The 16,843-nt window shown below is 51.1% G+C and overlaps 1 protein-coding gene across 1 annotated transcript in view; it reads left to right on the forward strand.

Moving 5' to 3' along the window:
- The first annotated feature begins 503 nt into the window (after positions 1–503).
- Positions 504–16,843, forward strand: part of TMCC2 (transmembrane and coiled-coil domain family 2) — a 36,280-nt gene continuing 19,940 nt past the window's right edge. Inside the window, exons 1-2 of the mRNA XM_057729331.1 lie at positions 504–1,198; positions 12,510–13,025. Coding sequence (XP_057585314.1) covers positions 992–1,198; positions 12,510–13,025 — 723 coding nt within the window. The 5' untranslated portion in view covers positions 504–991. The remainder of the gene's footprint in view (positions 1,199–12,509; positions 13,026–16,843) is intronic.

Consider the following 16,843-nt stretch of genomic DNA (forward strand, 5'->3'; position numbering starts at 1 on the left):
AGCGATTATAAGCATCCCTATTGCGCCTCCTCCCCGCCAAATAAAGTGAGTGGGTGGGGGAAACCCCGAGTCTTTCCTGGGAGGGTCCCTCACGCATCTGCTAAAACCTTGTCTCGGTTGGCCCGCCGCCCCCAGTCTCTACTCCGCAGCCCGCTCTCTGCAATGCTAAAACGCAGCAGCCTAGCCCTCCAGACCTCTCCTGGGGGATCGCACGGTGCAACCAACCCTAGAAACGCGGCCGCGCAACGCCCCCTCAGCCCTCCGGGCTTCCCATTGGCCCGTTGCCGTTGTCACTCCCTCCTTGTCTCGCCTTCCCCCTCCCCGGCCGAGGCACCGGGCGGGATAGGTTGCGCGCTCGCCGCTGGCTCAGGCCGCGGCGGCGGCGGCGGCTTTGCAGCAGGCGGCGCGGCGCGGCGCGGCGCGGCGGGCGGGGAGCCGGGCGCGCGGGCGGGGGAGGGGCGGGGCTCTCTGCGGGCTCCGCGGCCGGCCGGGGCGGGGCTGGGGCCCGCGGCGGGGCTGGGGGCCGCGGTCCGCGCCGAGGGCGGCCGACGAGGACCTGCCCGGCCGGCCGCCCCATGCCTGCCGCGCCCAGCAGCCCGGCCCGCCGGGAGGGATGCGCTGTGTCGCCCAGCTCCCCTCCGCCCTGCCCATGGCCTGAAGCAGAAAGTTTGGGGGCTGGGGGCTGTCTTCCTCCTCCCGCTCCAATGACTGCCCAAGGACTCCTGCTGCCCAGCCTCGACTGTGACCTGCCTCCGTTCCCCAGGTCGTAATGAACTATTCTAAGCTGTAACCAAGGCTCCCCCTCCTCTCCCCTCCCTCATCTTCCTTTAAAAAGGTTTATTTTTTTAATTCAAGAAATTGTGATCCTCCGACTCCCCTCCTCGTTAATAATTTAGACCCCGAGCCTCGTTTCTGAGTGTAAGAGGGGGTGCGGTCTCCCCCAAGAAGGCGCGCTGGAAGGACAGATTCCCCTTGCCGACCCACATACACCATGAAGAGGTGCAAATCGGACGAGCTGCAGCAACAACAGGGCGAGGAGGATGGAGCTGGGCTGGAAGATGCCGCTTGCCACCTGCCGGGCGCGGACCTCCGGCCTGGGGAGGCCACGGGTGCTAACTCTGCTGGCGGGCCAACTTCGGATGCAGGCGCTGCCGCGGCGCCCAACCCGGGTCCCCGAAGCAAGCCTCCCGATTTAAAGGTGAGCGCAGACCCTCACCTTGCGAGCCCAGCCGGCGACTTAGCTTTCCCCGCCCCATGCAGAAGTGCTTTAACAGGATAAAAGTGATGGGGAAGCCAGACAAAGGTCAGAGAGGATGAGCAGATGTTCCGCCAGACCCTGGGCTGGACGTCAGGTACCATTTGTGCCTGTCTTTCAGCTCGTTTCGGGCTTCTGTGTTCCTCATTATCCAGCAGACGTTCTAGTGACTCACGCATCCGAGATTGTTTGAATAATGTGTGTGAAGTGCTATTCACAGACAAAGGGCTGGAGAAATCCAAGGTGCTGACTAAAAAGTTGACATCACTTTCTCTCTTGTAAAATGGCAGGGGTAGAAAATTACAGCGAGGGAGCCCAAGCAAAGGACCATCAGTTTCCTTTGCTGAATTAGTTTCCTCCCTTTGGGACCTTCCTGAATTGAAGCTCAGTTTGTCCATCTGTGAAAGGGGAGTGTGGGTTTCTTGCCGTTAGGTGGAGCCAGAGGTTAAGCTAGTGCTTGGAAATCCCTCCCGGCTTGCTAAACCAACCCCCAGGGTGGAGAACTGACAGGTGGCCGCTTGGTGCTTGGGCTGGTTTGGGGCCCCGGTTCAAGTTGCACACGTGCTGAGCCGGCAGTTAGAACCAGGATCCGAAAGAGGCGATCGCATGCAACTGGGAGTCGTTTATTTTCCAGCCTGAGGTTGCAGAGACAATTATTGAGCCGTATTGGATATGTCTCTATATTAATTAAAACAGCAGCTGTGATAAATAATGCACCTTTGGTGGAGCTGCCACAGGGACTGCAGACTCAGGCTTCTCAAGCCAGCTGACCACAGGGCTGAGAGACGTGTCAGCCCAAGGAAGGAACTTAGATGACTTGGAGATTGATGCCTCGGGGACATTTTCTCCAGAGGGGGTGCAAGGTCTTGACTAGGAGAGCAAAAGGACTCCGTTATGTTAAATAAAGCCTGTATCCTATGGCAGCAGCCACCAAGGAGCTCTCCAGAATAAACCAATGACATTTCTCATTTGGCCTGAGCGGCACAGAGTCAGGAAGTGAGAGCGCAGGTGAGTGTGCTCTTACCTGTGTGTTACCTGTCTATGTTTCTTGGAGAGGGGTGAGAAGGTGACCGCTACCTCCATGTGTGTACTTTTAAAAATTTGTGGTAGTTATTCGAATGTGACCTCTGATTTTGCTTCTAGCCTTTTCAGAGGTTTGGGGCTAGCCTTATGTCTAAGATGAGCTCCATTGGGTAGGCTATGCCCAGGAAGTCCTTGGTATCTGGCTCACCTTCCATCTCTGAGCCCACCCTGTGTGGTCAGGAGGTGTGGTTCCTATTTTAAATGAGATGGTGAAGGAAAAGGGCTGCCCTTAATGCTGATGTGGGGAGGGGGCCAGCCTTCTGCTGCAGACTTCAGCTTCATTCCAGGCCAATCCAGATGAGTCTGGCCAGCAAACCCTGGTTCCTTGACCAGGTGGGATTCTCACCTTGAGTCCCTGAGAAGCAGCCTTGAAAACTCCCCCACTCTTCAGCTCAGGCAGCAGTGGAAACTGTGGGCTCCGTTCATTTCCCCCAGCTGCCTTGGTGAGGGAAGGTAGACTGATTGTGGTGTGGGGGCTGCAGTGTCTTTGTAGATAAAGCTGCTTAAAGAAGCTCGTTCATCTCCACCCTCTTATACTCTCTCTCCTTTTTTTTTTTTTGTGACACTCATTCTGGTTGTGGCAGACATAGCAACAGCTTTACACTTGATATTAAATGCTGACCATCCCTGAACCAAAATTGAGATCAGGTGTGAGAAAAGACATTATCCTTCCAAGTTGTCCTCCACCCCCACCAGAAAACATATCACTGAGGTGATCACAGCCATGTGGACCCAGGCTGGAAGCACAGAGAAAACCTAGCTGCTTCCTGCTCAGTGGGAGCATGTTTATCTCTGTCTGCTTTATCATGTGTTTACAGGGTAGGGACTTCAGAACCAGGCATGAATTTGGGGGCTATGGCAATTTGATTTGCTGTGTGATCTCAGGCACATCACTCAACTTTTCTGAGCCTTTTTTTGGGGAAAGGGACTAGGAATACTGAAGTGTGTCTGAACTTGTTTACCAGTGTTGGCACAGTTTTCCAATGGTGGAAAAATTCCATCTTTGGCTCTGGCACTGGGTAGAAGCTAACTTGTTTTAGATTTGATGGTGGCACCAGAACGGGGTAAGTTTGATTTTTAACACCCCCTGTCCCACACCTGTGTTTGGCCTGCAGCAACCAACAGTTCTGACTTGCTTTTGTTTTCATTTTAAACTTTAGAGATGGGAGCTTTTGGTCCCTTAGTCCAATTTCTGTTTTCTTGTGATAGCTGTAGGCAGTGTGATGGATTAGGTGCAACGGAGAAAATCATCTTGGAAAGGGGGCAAAAAAAAAAAAAGGCTTTGTCTGAAGCACCTCTGTGGAAGTTGGGCAGAGGGAGAGGAGAGAATTTTGGTTTGAATGTGCCCTAGGTAGTGGCAGCCAGAGTTTTCAGGGACTCCTGTAGTCTCCCTCAATGGTGTTGTGGAGGACTGCTCTGTCAATTTCTCCTCTGGTCCTCTGGGATAGGTGATTATGGGGTGGGGAGGACCAGTGAAAAGAAGAAAAAATAATTAAGCAGCAGTCTTAAAGGAGCAGTCATAAAACTGTAACTGAAAAATAGCCTGGAAATGGACATTGCCCCACAGGCAGCTTACGCAGGTACTTTGGGGGCATTCTCAGCTACTCCACACACTTGATGGGACCTTCAGGGGCAATCTCAGCAGATGCTCCTGCAACAAGAGCCCAGGAATTCAAAGTCGCATGCCCTACCCCCTGTGGCTTGGATTCCCGTTAAACCACTTGAGTTTATGTCTTGATTCATTAGTGGTCATTATTCAGTCATTTGCTGCTGCCAGGTTCCTTGCTAGCTGGGAGGAGATGCTAGATTGCTGGTCACAGAGAGTGTTGGCTGACCAAAAGCACACTGAGATTTTCTGGCAAGTAAACCCAGTGTCAGTGAGAGTGGGAGTGGGAGGAGCTCCGGAGAAAATTGCAGAAAGGGACACGGAGCACACATTCCCGTTAAAAATACAGCATGTGGTAGATGCTGCTGAGGCCTGGGATGAGTGGCTGAGCATGAGAGTCAGCTGGCTCTGTCCTGATGCCTTTTACAAGCCCCAGGGCAGGGGAGGAAATCGCAGACCTCTCCACCTCTCCCATCCCTTGGCAGCTGGAGGAATTGAGCCTTTCCTGAAGGAGGGCTCTGGGTGTGCTGGCTGGAGGCCTTCTCCTAGACTTCCCCTGAGGTTCTCTTTCCCCTCACAAAAGCCCCTGAGAATAATCTCTTCAGGGATTTCTGAACCGTATTAATATTTTTTCCTGGAAGAAGAAGGGGGTGCTCTGAATTGCATCATTCCAGTCCTGGTCCAAAGTGCTTTTGACTCGGGACTCATTTGGGTTCTTTCATCCACACCATTCACTGGTCTTTCTGTCTGCTCAGAGGGAAGAGCAGTAGAAACCAAAGAGCTGAGGGAAAGTCACAGCTGAATCCTGTATGATTCTCCTTGCTGGTTCGCAGCCTGCGCTGATCACGGGTGTGTCACCTGTGCCTAATGCCCCGTGTTCGTTCGGCGCTCCCACAGATAGCCTGCTGGCAAAGGGTACACGGGTCAACAGATACTGATACCTTCAGCAGGAAAGCCATGTTTTAAATTGTGAAACACGACATGCATATAAAAGTGTCTGAAAACATATGTACACCTTAAATAACAACAGCAAAACAAACATCCGCTCTACCTACCACCCAAGTTAAGAGAGAGAACGTTGACATTCCCACGAAGCCCCTGTTTAATTTTTCTGTTCTTTTATTTATTTTTCAGGGTTTTGATAAAATTAGTGGGCCTCGGTTTCTCCACTTTATCAGTGGAGAAGACAGGCGATTTCATGGGAATGCAGGCGGGATGGAGGATTGTGTGTGCTCTGGGACCCTGGGGAAGGGTTCTGATGGTAGGGCTGGGCTTTATGAGGCCTTGTTGCGTCATGAGGCCCCCAGCTCTCTTTCAGAAGTGATATATTCAGTCATGAAGTTTCCCACAGTCTCAGGTGCGAGCAGGACCCCTGGGAGAGGCTTCATCAGGGGAGGTAGGATGGAGGTAGACCTAAGAACAAGGAAATGGGGGTGAATCACTTGCAAGAAAGTCATCCGTGAAAGCATGGTAAGTTTAAGGGTGCTTCGAGCATCATTGATGGAATCAGAAACGTATGGGGTTAATCAGAAGATGCGCACTTAGAGCAAGTTTTAAAGGGTGGAACGTTAATTCCCAAAGAAGAGGAGAGCACTTTCTAAATGGGGGAAGGGAAAGGGCAAGTGCCAGGTCCCTGGTAAGGCCAGTGTCCTTTTTGACTGGACGGCAGTTCCCCAGCCCTGTAAATAGTCAGGGACAGGGGAGGGTGGTGAAGAATGTGGAGGGTGCCTGTTTTTGTCCCACCTGGACCTAATGTGAGGAGGGCGGAGGGTCCCAAGGCCCAGGGTTGCCCCTTTCCCACCCCCTCTGACTTCAGGAATTTTCAGAGCAGCCCTGGATGTGGGCTTGGGAGGAATTGGTGGTTGATGGGAAAGCATGTGGTGAATGAAGCTGTCTGTTCTCCTGCCACGTATTGGGTTCGAGCTGAATTCCCAGCTGCCCTTGTTCCAGTGGGAACTGTCTTGCAGGCTCGGCATTTACAAAATGTGCTTTTTTTGTGTGTATTTAATTGTCTTATCTGCCAATCCCATTAGTAAGAATCTCCCCCTCAACAAGGAATTGAAACACCTGATAGGACCTGAATTTGGGGTTGAAGTTTTAAAAAGTGTGGGTATCAGGGGCTGGGGGAAAACTATCTCAGGTGGCTTCTCAGTGATGGTCTTGGAGGCCAACTCAAAACTCACGTCTGTTTTCATCTCTCCTCTAAGAAATGGCGTCTGGCTTTGAAATCCTCATAGATGAGGAGGGTGCATTTTTGGAACGAGGCCATACTGGACAGGGTCCACCATTATCAGCCAAACACCTAAGCCTCTTCTCTATGTTAAGAAGTTAAAGCTGTTGAGGGATCACAGGGATGTTTTGTGATTGTGAGAAAGACAGTATTTGACTTTTCAACCAAATAGCTAAAGGCTTCCTTATTCCGTCCAAGTTAGCCGAATGATGTCTACCTGGAAAACAGAGCTGGCTGTGAAAACATGAGCTTTGACCTAAGCCACTTGTGAGGACAGTAAACACATTCGGGCTTCTGGGTCTGTGCTCTTCTTTTTCCAGGAAGCCTGATCTTGGCATTTACGAAGACAATAGACTGAGACTAGGTTTAAACTGCCGCAGAAGGGATCTGGGTTAGACACAAGAAAAAGCTGTGCGACTGAGCATTTTTAATTTTATTTTTTTAGCTGCGTTGGGTCTTCGTTGCTGCACACAGGCTTTCTCTAGTTGCGGTGAGCGGGAGCTACACTGTTGTGGTGCATGGGCTTCTCGTTGTGGAGCATAGGCTCTAGGCACACGAACTTCAGTAATTGCAGCACATGGGCTCAGTAGTTGTGGCTCGTGGGCTCTAGAGTGCAGGCTCAGTGGTTGTGGCGCATGGGCTCAGTTGCTCTGTGGCATGCGGAATCTTCCCAGACCAGGGCTCAAACTGGTGTCCCCTGTATTGGCAGGTGGATTCCCAACCACTGCGCCACCAGGGAAGTCCCTGAGCATTTTAAATCTTTGGAAAACGTAGTAGTCTAAAGACTAAATCTCCTCTTTAAGATGGTCTTGTAAATGTGCACAGTTTCCACTCAGAAAATAATTGAGTAGCAATGGCCATGTTTGTGTTAAGGTCTCTCCCCCTACTATTGGGGGCATAAAGATAATAGATGATATAGCTCCTACCCTCCATTTGCTCATTGAGGATTCCATCCAGAAGCAGGTGAAAAGTTGGATAACAGTTTGAGAGAGCTATGTCACAAGGCAGAACATGATTAATTGCAAGATGAGTGATGTAGATAACCAGCTCTCTGGAGTTCAGAGCAGGCTGGTGAGATCACTTTAGACTGCTGTGGTCAGAGAGGGCTGTATGGAGCAGGGGGGCAGTGAAGGTGGGTAGAATAAGAGGCAGAGAGAGGGCACATCATGAAGATAACTTTATTTGTATTTTTAATTTTTTAAAAAGTTTATTTGGCCGCATCTGGTCTGTTTCTGTGCACAGGCTTTCTCTAGTTGAGGCAAGTGGGGGCTACTCTTCGCTGTGGTGTGTGGGCTTCTCATTGCGGTGGCTTCTCTCGTGGAGCACGGGCTCTAGGCACGCAGGCTTCAGTAGTTGCAGCACATGGGTCAGTAGTTGTGGCTCATGGGCTCTAGAGTGCAGGCTCTGTAGTTGTGGCGCACAGGCTTAGTTGGTCCGTGGCATGTGGGATCTTCCCTGACCAGGATGGAACCCCCATCCCCTGCATTGGCAGGCAGATTCTTAACCACTGCTCCACCAGGGAAGTCCCATGAAGATAACTTTAATCAGAATCTTTTATGCTGGTATACGTTGAGCCGATTCTGCCTTAAGACCTGCTGCATGAGGTCCCCTTGCCTAACTTGCATTGGCTCCAGGCAGAATTCTCTGAACAATAAAAGAATGAGGAATTGAAATAAAATTGAGAATGGGGAAATCATTTGCCCCTGAGTTGAGATCTATTTTGTTAATGTCAGCTGGGATGCTGGGGAAGAAAAAAATGATTCCAAAAATCTTTCAGCACTGTGTTTCTAAGAGAAACAGTTGCCCCAGCTCACTCTTCTCCATCATTGTGGCCGTCAGCGCCAAACCTGGGGTGGCGGTTCCTCTCCCGCTCCAACCCCAGGCTCCCCACCCAAGGCTTCTTAAGGGCAATTGGAGACTTCTGCAATCCACTTTGTTTCTCGAGAGTAGGACTCTGTGGGTTTTTACAGTGATTAGCTCTCTAATGCTGGCCCTGTTTCCATAGAGACCCTATAAATAGAGGAACGTTGGCGACCTAGGCTTGCTAAGGCTCGTGGTGACCCAGTCACCCCACTGAACCCTCCCAGCCGAACCTGTGGTGGGACAGAGGGAGTTACAAACCCAGGTGGGAGGAGGGGATATGCAGTCAGCGATGCAGTCAGCTGCCAGGTGGGATAATTAGCTCTAGGTTAGTGTCACTTTTAAAGATCCTTTCAGCTTTAATGGGAGTTGTTAAGAACACAGGGACTTGGAGGAATTAGAAGCCGATTTTGGCTATTTTTAACCAGATGGTGCCAAAGTCTGCACCCTGAAGCATTTTACTTTTGACCTCACGCAGCTGTGTTTGCAGCTTTTGGAGCAGACTTCCCCTTTGGGGGACCCACACCCAGGGAGGAAAACGGATGAAGCCTAAATGTTCAGAGGCCACAGCCTTCTCAGGAAGGATCTTTCAGAAACCATCTAGTCCACCCTTTCTTCCTGAGATGTTGATGGCACCCCAAGGAGACAGGGCCCTTTCTGCTCTTAAAGATAGTTCAGGGGAAGAGAACAAACTTCCCTCATTTACCTCCCCAGGTACGGGTACCTGGCCCCAGGATGCCCTCCCTCTGCCTCGCTTCTGGCCTCTGGGCAGTTCTGGGACAGCCCGTGCTTGTTCTCATGGATCGGGAGAGCTGTTTGTGTCCCACCTCTAACTCTGAAACATCTCAGCTCTCCTTTCCTAATAAATACATGGCTTTGTTTGGCCCCCAAAATGGTTTCTGGCAGCTGGGGAAAAGCAATAGTCAATGTGGAGAAGCAAGTGACATTTCGTAGCTGGAACCTGTTAGTCAGAGCAGGTGGTGCTTTCTGCTGCGTTGGTGGCTGAGTTCCCTCAAGCTAGTCACCATGGTTTTCCTCATTTCCAAAACTTGTGGCTGGTTATGTGTATGTGCTGGGGTTTTTGTTGTTGGTTTTTTTTTTTTTTTGAACACTTACGTACCATGTTATGTCAAAAGTCCTTAACTGTCTCCTCGCTGACACCCACATGCAGAAGTAGCCCAGCCCATGTGTTACCCTGCGTCCTTGCCTTGCACCTTGTAAAACCCTTCGTTTGGAGCCACCGCCCTCCCCCCATTATTCTTTGTCTTTTTTTATTCTTTCCCCTTGTCCCTACCATAGACTTTAGCAGACTCCTCCGTGCTGCTGGGGCAAACGTCCTGGGGTCACCCTGGCTTTCCTTCACCTGCAGAACAAATGGGAAGGTGGGAAAGGAAGACTGGTTACAAGTCTTGCCTCAGTGCTCGGGAAGGTTCACCACTGCAGTTCAGGGGGTGGAACTCCCTGTGGCCCAGGCATCTTTGTTTTGTTTTGATCCTGCCTGTGATACAGTATTTATATGTATCCCAGAACAGCATCAGCTTTAGTCTCGGAATCAGTGTGTGAGCCGGTGAAGGTAACTTAGACTAGAAGTTGGAGGTTCATCTGTGTGGCGGGGATGAGCCTCTCACTGTGCTGTGCTTCAGTTTCTTCATCTGCAAATGGAGACACTGATGCTGTCACATCCTGCCTCCTGGGGTTAGGCTCGTGTCAGGGCTAGGATGACAGCATACGTTGACAAGCACTTTGAAAAACGCTGTTGTATGATATTAAAAATAATTTGATCCAGGATTTTAGGATTCAAAGCCATGTGGCCGACAGGGGTGGCTGCTGTCCCCAGCGCCTACCCCCTTCTCCCGGGGCTCAGGGAGAGGAGATGCCTCAGGACTCTGGTTCCGTCTTCTGAAGGCAACTCTGAGTGGATGTGGCAGAGGGGCCTCAGTGTTGGAGAAGTGAGGTTAGGAGTGATGCGGAGAGGACAAAGAGGCTTGGAATAGAATGCTAGAAAGAGAGTTTGTAATGTGTCATGTGACCATTTGGCAGACGTCGCCGGGCAAATGCCAGAGCCAGCTGGCCCCGTCCGAGATGCCTGGAGGAAGGTCTGGTATCAGCTTGGGCCTGAGGAGGAGGAGGAGGGGGGTGTCCTGGCCTGTCCCTGGTCCAGAGGCTGCAGGACCTGGCCATTTCCAAGTCTGAAGGAGTGCACTCCTCAGTCCGGCCTGCCTTGGACATGGTGTTTTTACCCTGAGCAGATTCTGCCCCAGGCGGACCCTGAGGACGCTCCCGTGGGAAGACCTGGCGCTGTGGAACCTAGCATCTGCAGGGCTGCCCCAGGATTAAATTCTTGAGAAGGAGTGATGGTCACCTTAATTTCCTCACCTAAAAATGGAAATGTTGCTGCTGTTGCTTTTATTAGTTTCTGGGAAAATCAAGTGAGATAATGCAGGAGAAAGAACGTATTGAAAACTGTCAACCGTTAGTTCACAGTGAGCTGTGATGATATAACTTATCTGGTCTGTAAAATGGATTGTATAAGGACCCCACCTACTTTGAAGATTGTGGGGCTACTCATATGAGGTGAAAAATGAAAATCCTGCACTTTGACACAAATCCACGGTAGTGTGCGTAGTTATTGACGTGAGATGTCAGTGCAGCCGTGTGCACAAACCACGCTGAGGTGTGACGTTAACAGTGAGAGTGGGGTCAGCTAATTCAGAAGATCTGAAGATGGTTTCCTCCTTGGTGTTTGCGTGGTTCAAGTTTTCTGCTCTGTAAGTTTGTTTCTAGAAAAAAAGAAAATCCTGTCCTTGGAATTCTTTGGAAGGTTTCTTAGATGCCTGAGGCTGCCTCCTGAGGGGATGGGTTGTTCCTCACAGATGAAGACCTGCTCTAGGTCACTGAGCCCCATGTGGCTGGGTTACAGAGTGTGGGTTCTTACCTGGTCCTCCAAGCCCCAGCCCTCCTCCTCTTGGCTCTGAAGCTCTCTGCCGAGGGTTTGGCTCCACCACATGAGCTGGCCTCGTGACAGAAGCATCTGTCTGGACTTATCCCACACCTTGCTTCGCGCTGGCTGGGCAGTCAGGCTGCCAGTCTCTGAGTAGTGCTGTCTGGGAAGCCAGGTGGAGCATCTCAGCGGCAGAGCTTACAGGGAAGGCTGGGGCCAGGGCAGCACTGGGCCCCAGAGCCCCTTTGGTTTGTTCCAGTCTGAGTGGAAAGACACTCGTTTAGCTAGCTGATTCTGATTGTATTCTAAAGAAGTGGTTATATTACTGACTGTACTACAAGGTATGCCCATGGAGGTAGTTTATTTACTTTTTAACATTTACCAGTTTATTGTACAGGATACAGATGAACAGCCAGTGAAGAGGCACATATGGTGAAGTTTGGAAGGCTCTTGAGTACGGGAGTTTCTGTAGCCCTGGGACTGGAATGTGCCACCCTCCTGGTTGTAGAAGTGTTCACCAATCCGGAAGCTTCAGTAAAATTTATTGCTAAGTCAGGAATGAGATTGGCTATAAATAAGGGGAAATTATTCTAAAGTTGTATAGATAAAGATAGACTTGCTTATTTCGTGAACCAAGAATCCCAGGGTAGGCATTCACAGCTGGGTTGGTGACTCCAAAGGGCCATCAAGTTCCCAGGCCTGTTGTTCGGGGCTCTCCCATCTGTGTGTCGGTCTTCATCATCATGCCAGTTACCTTGCAGTTGCAAGATGGCTGCTGCGTCTCCAGGCATTACCTTCACGTTCCAGATGGGAAGAAGTAAAAAGGGCTAGTACCTTTATTAGGAAAGCAAAAGTTTCCCCAGAAATGCTCACCTTGCTTTTCATTGGCCCAAACTATGTCACATGGCCACTCCTAGCTGCAAGGGCGTCTGAGGAAGCAAGAATTTTTAGCATGGTGCAATAAGGCCATGCAATCTGGTAAGAAAGAAAAGAGAGTAGATATTGGGTAGGTAATTAGCAGTATCTGCTACAATAGTATCACCTGATCGTTTGACCCTGATTTTCCCAGGGAGTGTTGCAGTGAGGCGTCTTTGGAAATAGATGCTTGGTGGGCCAAGACAGCATCTGGAGGAAGGACCTAATTTAGAAGGAGAAAGGGAGTAGGGGGTGGGGGGAGAAGCAGTCCAGAGGGATAAACCTTATGAGCCAAGGGCTGCCTGCATGTGCTCCTGAGCCCCAGATGGTAGCCACAAGGATGTCATGACCAGTAACCCTGAACCACGTGTGGGTTGGGAATGTCCTGTGGGAAGGCACAGGGTACATTTCTTCGTGATTGAGAGGAATGGGTCTGGGTTGCCACCTTTCCGCAAGGTGACGTTTTAGGCATGACAGGACATTTATGGGGATCCTCCAGGTTCAGATGGCTGTAGGAGCTACACTCGTATACCAGGAATGGACCCCTCACCTCTGCCCCCAAGCAAATAGGCATTCGAGAACTTTCCACTCACCAGATTCTTTATCTTTCCCCCTTAAGAAAATCCAGCAGCTCTCAGAGGGCTCCATGTTTGGCCACGGCTTGAAGCACCTGTTCCACAGCCGCCGCCGGTCACGGGAGAGGGAGCACCCGTCGTCTCAGGATTCCCAGCAGCAGCATCAGCAGGGCATGTCCGACCATGACTCCCCGGACGAGAAGGAGCGCTCCCCGGAGATGCACCGCGTCTCCTACGCCATGTCCCTGCACGACCTGCCCGCCAGGCCCACCGCCTTCAACCGCGTGCTGCAGCAGATCCGCTCCCGGCCGTCCATCAAGCGGGGCGCTAGCCTGCACAGCGGCAGCGGGGGCGGCAGCCGGCGCACCAAGAGCAGCTCCCTGGAGCCCCAGCGCGGCAGCCCCCACCTGCTGCGCAAGGCCCCCCAGGACAGCAGCCTGGCCGCCATCCTGCACCAGCACCAGTGCCGCCCCCGGTCTTCTTCCACCACCGACACGGCCCTGCTGCTGGCTGATGGGGGCAACCTCTTGGCCGAGGAGGCCGAGGGTCTCGGCGACAAGGTGAGGTGGGGCAAGAGGAGGGCCTTCTAGATGGGGGCTGTTCAGAGGCAGGAGCCACCTGTGTAGGGGCTTCTGGCCTTGAGGACCGGAGCTGGGGCCTGGCCTGGTGGGTACGGACACCCTGCTGCCTGCAGAGCTGTGTGTCTGATCGGAGGAGCCAGAGATAGGACAAGCCAAAAGCAAGAGATGATGATCTCCACAAGGCTGACTTTGGGGATCTGTTTTTCAAAATTATCTTTTGCTCAGGCTGATAGTAGTTTTGGTTTGTTTTCCTTAAACATGCTCTCAAGAGGCAGTAGGTGCAGTGATGGAGAGCACAGACTAGCATCAACCCTGGTCCTGCCACTTACTGCCTGAGTCACGTAATTTTTTTGTACTTCAGTTTTCCCAATTGAAAATGGGGATAGTAGTAGCAGAATTGCTCTAGGATTAAATGGGTTCATATATGTCAAATACTTGGAATGGAGCCTGGCACAGTATGGTTTTTATTATTGTTACCAACCAAAGAAGACAGGAGGAATCCATGAAGGGCTGTTTGGTAAGGAGAAAGTCTAGTCTGGTACTTTCTGAATTTATATATTCATTCTTTTATTCACATAATAAGTATTTCTTGCATACTTGTTATGTGCTATAAGAATGAATAAACGGGAGGTGTCGTCCTCACTGAATAGAGGGGAGACAGACGGGTGAATGGACAGGATAAAGTGATGAGACTGTAATAGAGAATATGACAGCTTGTTGGCAAAGACCTTCTAGAGGAAACCATTGAGCTGAATCTTGAAGAAGGAGTATAATTTAGCCAGAGAAGAACTGTGGGGAAGGGTGGGGGAGTGGAAGGGTGTAGTGTGTACAAAAGCAAGCACGCTGGTGCCAGGGACTACCAGGGGTTCGTTGTGGTTGGAGCATCCAGCGCTTTTGGGGATTGACAGGTAGGCAGAGGTTAGATCACAAAAGGCCTTGCCATGTTGAGCTGGGATGGTGTGACGTTATCAGAGGGTGTTAGGCAGGAAAATGGCAGGAGGAGGTCCCTTTGGGTCTTAGTACAGACAGTAGATTAGGAAGGAGGACAGGAGTGGAGTCAAAGAAACCGTTATTGGAGCTATTGCCAGAATCTAGGCTGCAGCAGTGAGGATGGAAAGGCAGAGACAAACTCAGAAGGCCTTTGGCAGTTCTCATCAATAGTGCTAGGCGAGAAGGTGGACATGGAAGATGAAGGAAGAGGAGTAGAGGAGGACTCTAGGTTTCTGGCTTAGCAACTTTAGAAATAGGGCATTCTCTAGTTGAGGAAACACAGGAGACAGAGCATGTTTTGGAAGGAAAATGATGAGTTCACTTTTGGACATGTTGAGCTGCAGGTGCCTTTGGGAGCTGTCCATCTAAAGAGCACCAACTGGCAGTTGGGTTCTTGAGGGAGAGGTCTGGGTTGGGGCTAGTGCTCTGGAGGCCAGCACTGAGCTTGAAATCCTGGGTGTGGATGAGACCCTCAAAGGGCACGTGTCGAGTGAGATGGAGGCCAAGGACAGAGCCGACGTATGAGGCACAGAGCAGCCAGGTCTGTAGGAGTGACCTGGAGAAAGATGATGCTGAAGCCCAAGGAGAAAGGAGTTTGAAGAGGGAGGAAGTGTTCAACAGAGTGAAATGCGGCAAGAGTGACAGGTCAGATCTTGATTTGGAAATATACACAGATAGTATCAAGCAGTAGGGGTCATTGATAACCGTGGCAAGAAACCAGTTTTAGTAGATTTAGGAGATGGTGGAAGTGGAGGGGCAGCTTTTCTGGGGAGGAGGAAGGAGGCCAACATTGGTTGAGGCAGTCTTGTTTTCATTAGTTAGTTGTTTTTTTAATTAATTAATTTATTGGCTATGTTGGGTCTTCATTGCTGCACACGGGCTTTCTCTAGTTGCAGTGAGTGGGGGCTACTCTTTGTTGCAGTGTTCGGGCTTCTCATTACAGTGGCCTCTCTTGTTGTGGAGCATGGGCTCTAGGCGCATGAGCTTCAGTAGTTGCGGCATGTGGGGCTCAATAGTTGTGGCTCACAGGCCCTAGAGCACAGGCTCAGTAGTTGTGGTGCACGGTCTTAGTTGCTCCGCGGCATGTGGGATCTCCCTGGGGCAGGGATCGAACCCATGTCCCCTGTATTGGCAGGCGGATTCTTATCCACTGCACCACCTAGGAAGTCCCTCGTTAGCTTTGAAAAGATGGGCAGGGAGGGCTACAGATCACTAGTAGGCCAGGAAAAGGACTTTTGACTTTTTTCTCGAGCGAGATAAGTCATTAGGTTTTGTACAGATGAGTAACACCCCTCAAGAAGACCACTCTGGCTGCTGTGTGGAGACTCGGCCATGAGCCATCGTGTGAGCAGGGAGTCTGGCTAGCAAGCTGTTGGGAGCCTCCAGCGGTGAGCTGACAGTGGCTTGTTGCAGGGTGAGAGTGGGGGAAGTGGCTGGATTCTGGATTTGCTTCAGAGATAAAGCTGCTGAGGTTCCTGATGGATGTGGGGCAGGACAGGAGGGGAGTAGGCAGAGATGGCTCACAGGTTTCTGGCATGGCAGCTTAAAAGAAGAAATTGCCGTTAACTGAGTTGGGGGAGGCGGCAAATGGACTGTGGGGGCAGAAATCAGAGCTCGTCTTTGGACATGTTACGTTTGAGATGGTTGTTAAACATCCACGTAGAAAGGCCCAGTAAGCAGTCAGGTGTTGGAGGCTGAAGTCTTGGGAAGAAACCCAGGCTGGAAGCAGACACTTGGGGGTTGACAGCATACAGGGAGTATGTAAAATGATGGCACTGGACCATATGCAAGCTTAGTTTCAACTGCAGAGGAGTCTGTGCCAAGAGTGAGATCTGGATGTGTCAGCTAAAAGGAAAATGTGGCCTTGTGGAGGGAAGGGAGACCCAGAGGGACTGGGCAGGATGAACCAAGCTGTTCAGCCCTTAATGAGCAAGTTTTGGGGGTTTTTTTGGCCACGCAGCATGGCTTGTGGCATCGTAGTTCCTCAACCAGGGATTGAACCCGGGCCACAGCAGTGAAAGCGCCGAGCCCTAACCACTAGACCACCAGGGAATTCCCAATGAGCAAGTGTTTTGTTTGTAGCAGCGGCCAAGCCCACCTCTCACTGCTGAGTCAGAGGATACATTTTAAAAGTCAAATTAGAGCAATCCTGTCAAGCCGGGGTCTCTGGTCCTAGAGCCGTTTCCCGAGGAGGGAGACTGTGAACCTTGTGGTCCTGAGGCTAAGCAGATGGAGTGGGTGCGCGGTGGGCACTTTTGGAGGCTGACGAGGGGTTGTTGATGTTTGCTGACTGGGAATGCAGGGGGCAGCGATGGGGCCAACAGCTGGGGAGCTTCTCCACAAGGCTCGTGTTTGGTCTTCACACTGCCCCCAAGGTGTCCAGGAGGCAGGCAGGGTTCTGTTCTTGTTGCTGGTGGAAGACAGGCCTGGAGACTCTTGGGTGAACTCACTGAGGGAAGGTTCCCTGAGTTTAAGGTGGGAATGGGGAAAATGGTTATTCCTGTGACTGTTATATATTTAGAATATTCATCTTTCCAAAGCTTTGTCATACATATTGCCTGGTTAATCCTAATAACATCCCTGTGAAGTTGCCAGAGCAGGTACTGTTATCTCCATTTTACAGATGAGTAGACTGAGGCCTGGAGGAATCAGGACGCTGCTTGCCTAAGGGCATCCAGCCAGTTCATGGCAGAGAGGAGACTAGACCCCATGTTTCAGCACGTCCACAAGACCAAACTGAGATCCGAAGTCACTAAAACTGCCAGGGACCATTTTGTGCAGTACCATCGTGAGCGTGAGCGGTCTGC

This window comes from Hippopotamus amphibius, chromosome 3 (genome assembly GCF_030028045.1).
Source record: "Hippopotamus amphibius kiboko isolate mHipAmp2 chromosome 3, mHipAmp2.hap2, whole genome shotgun sequence".
NCBI lineage: Eukaryota > Metazoa > Chordata > Mammalia > Artiodactyla > Hippopotamidae > Hippopotamus > Hippopotamus amphibius.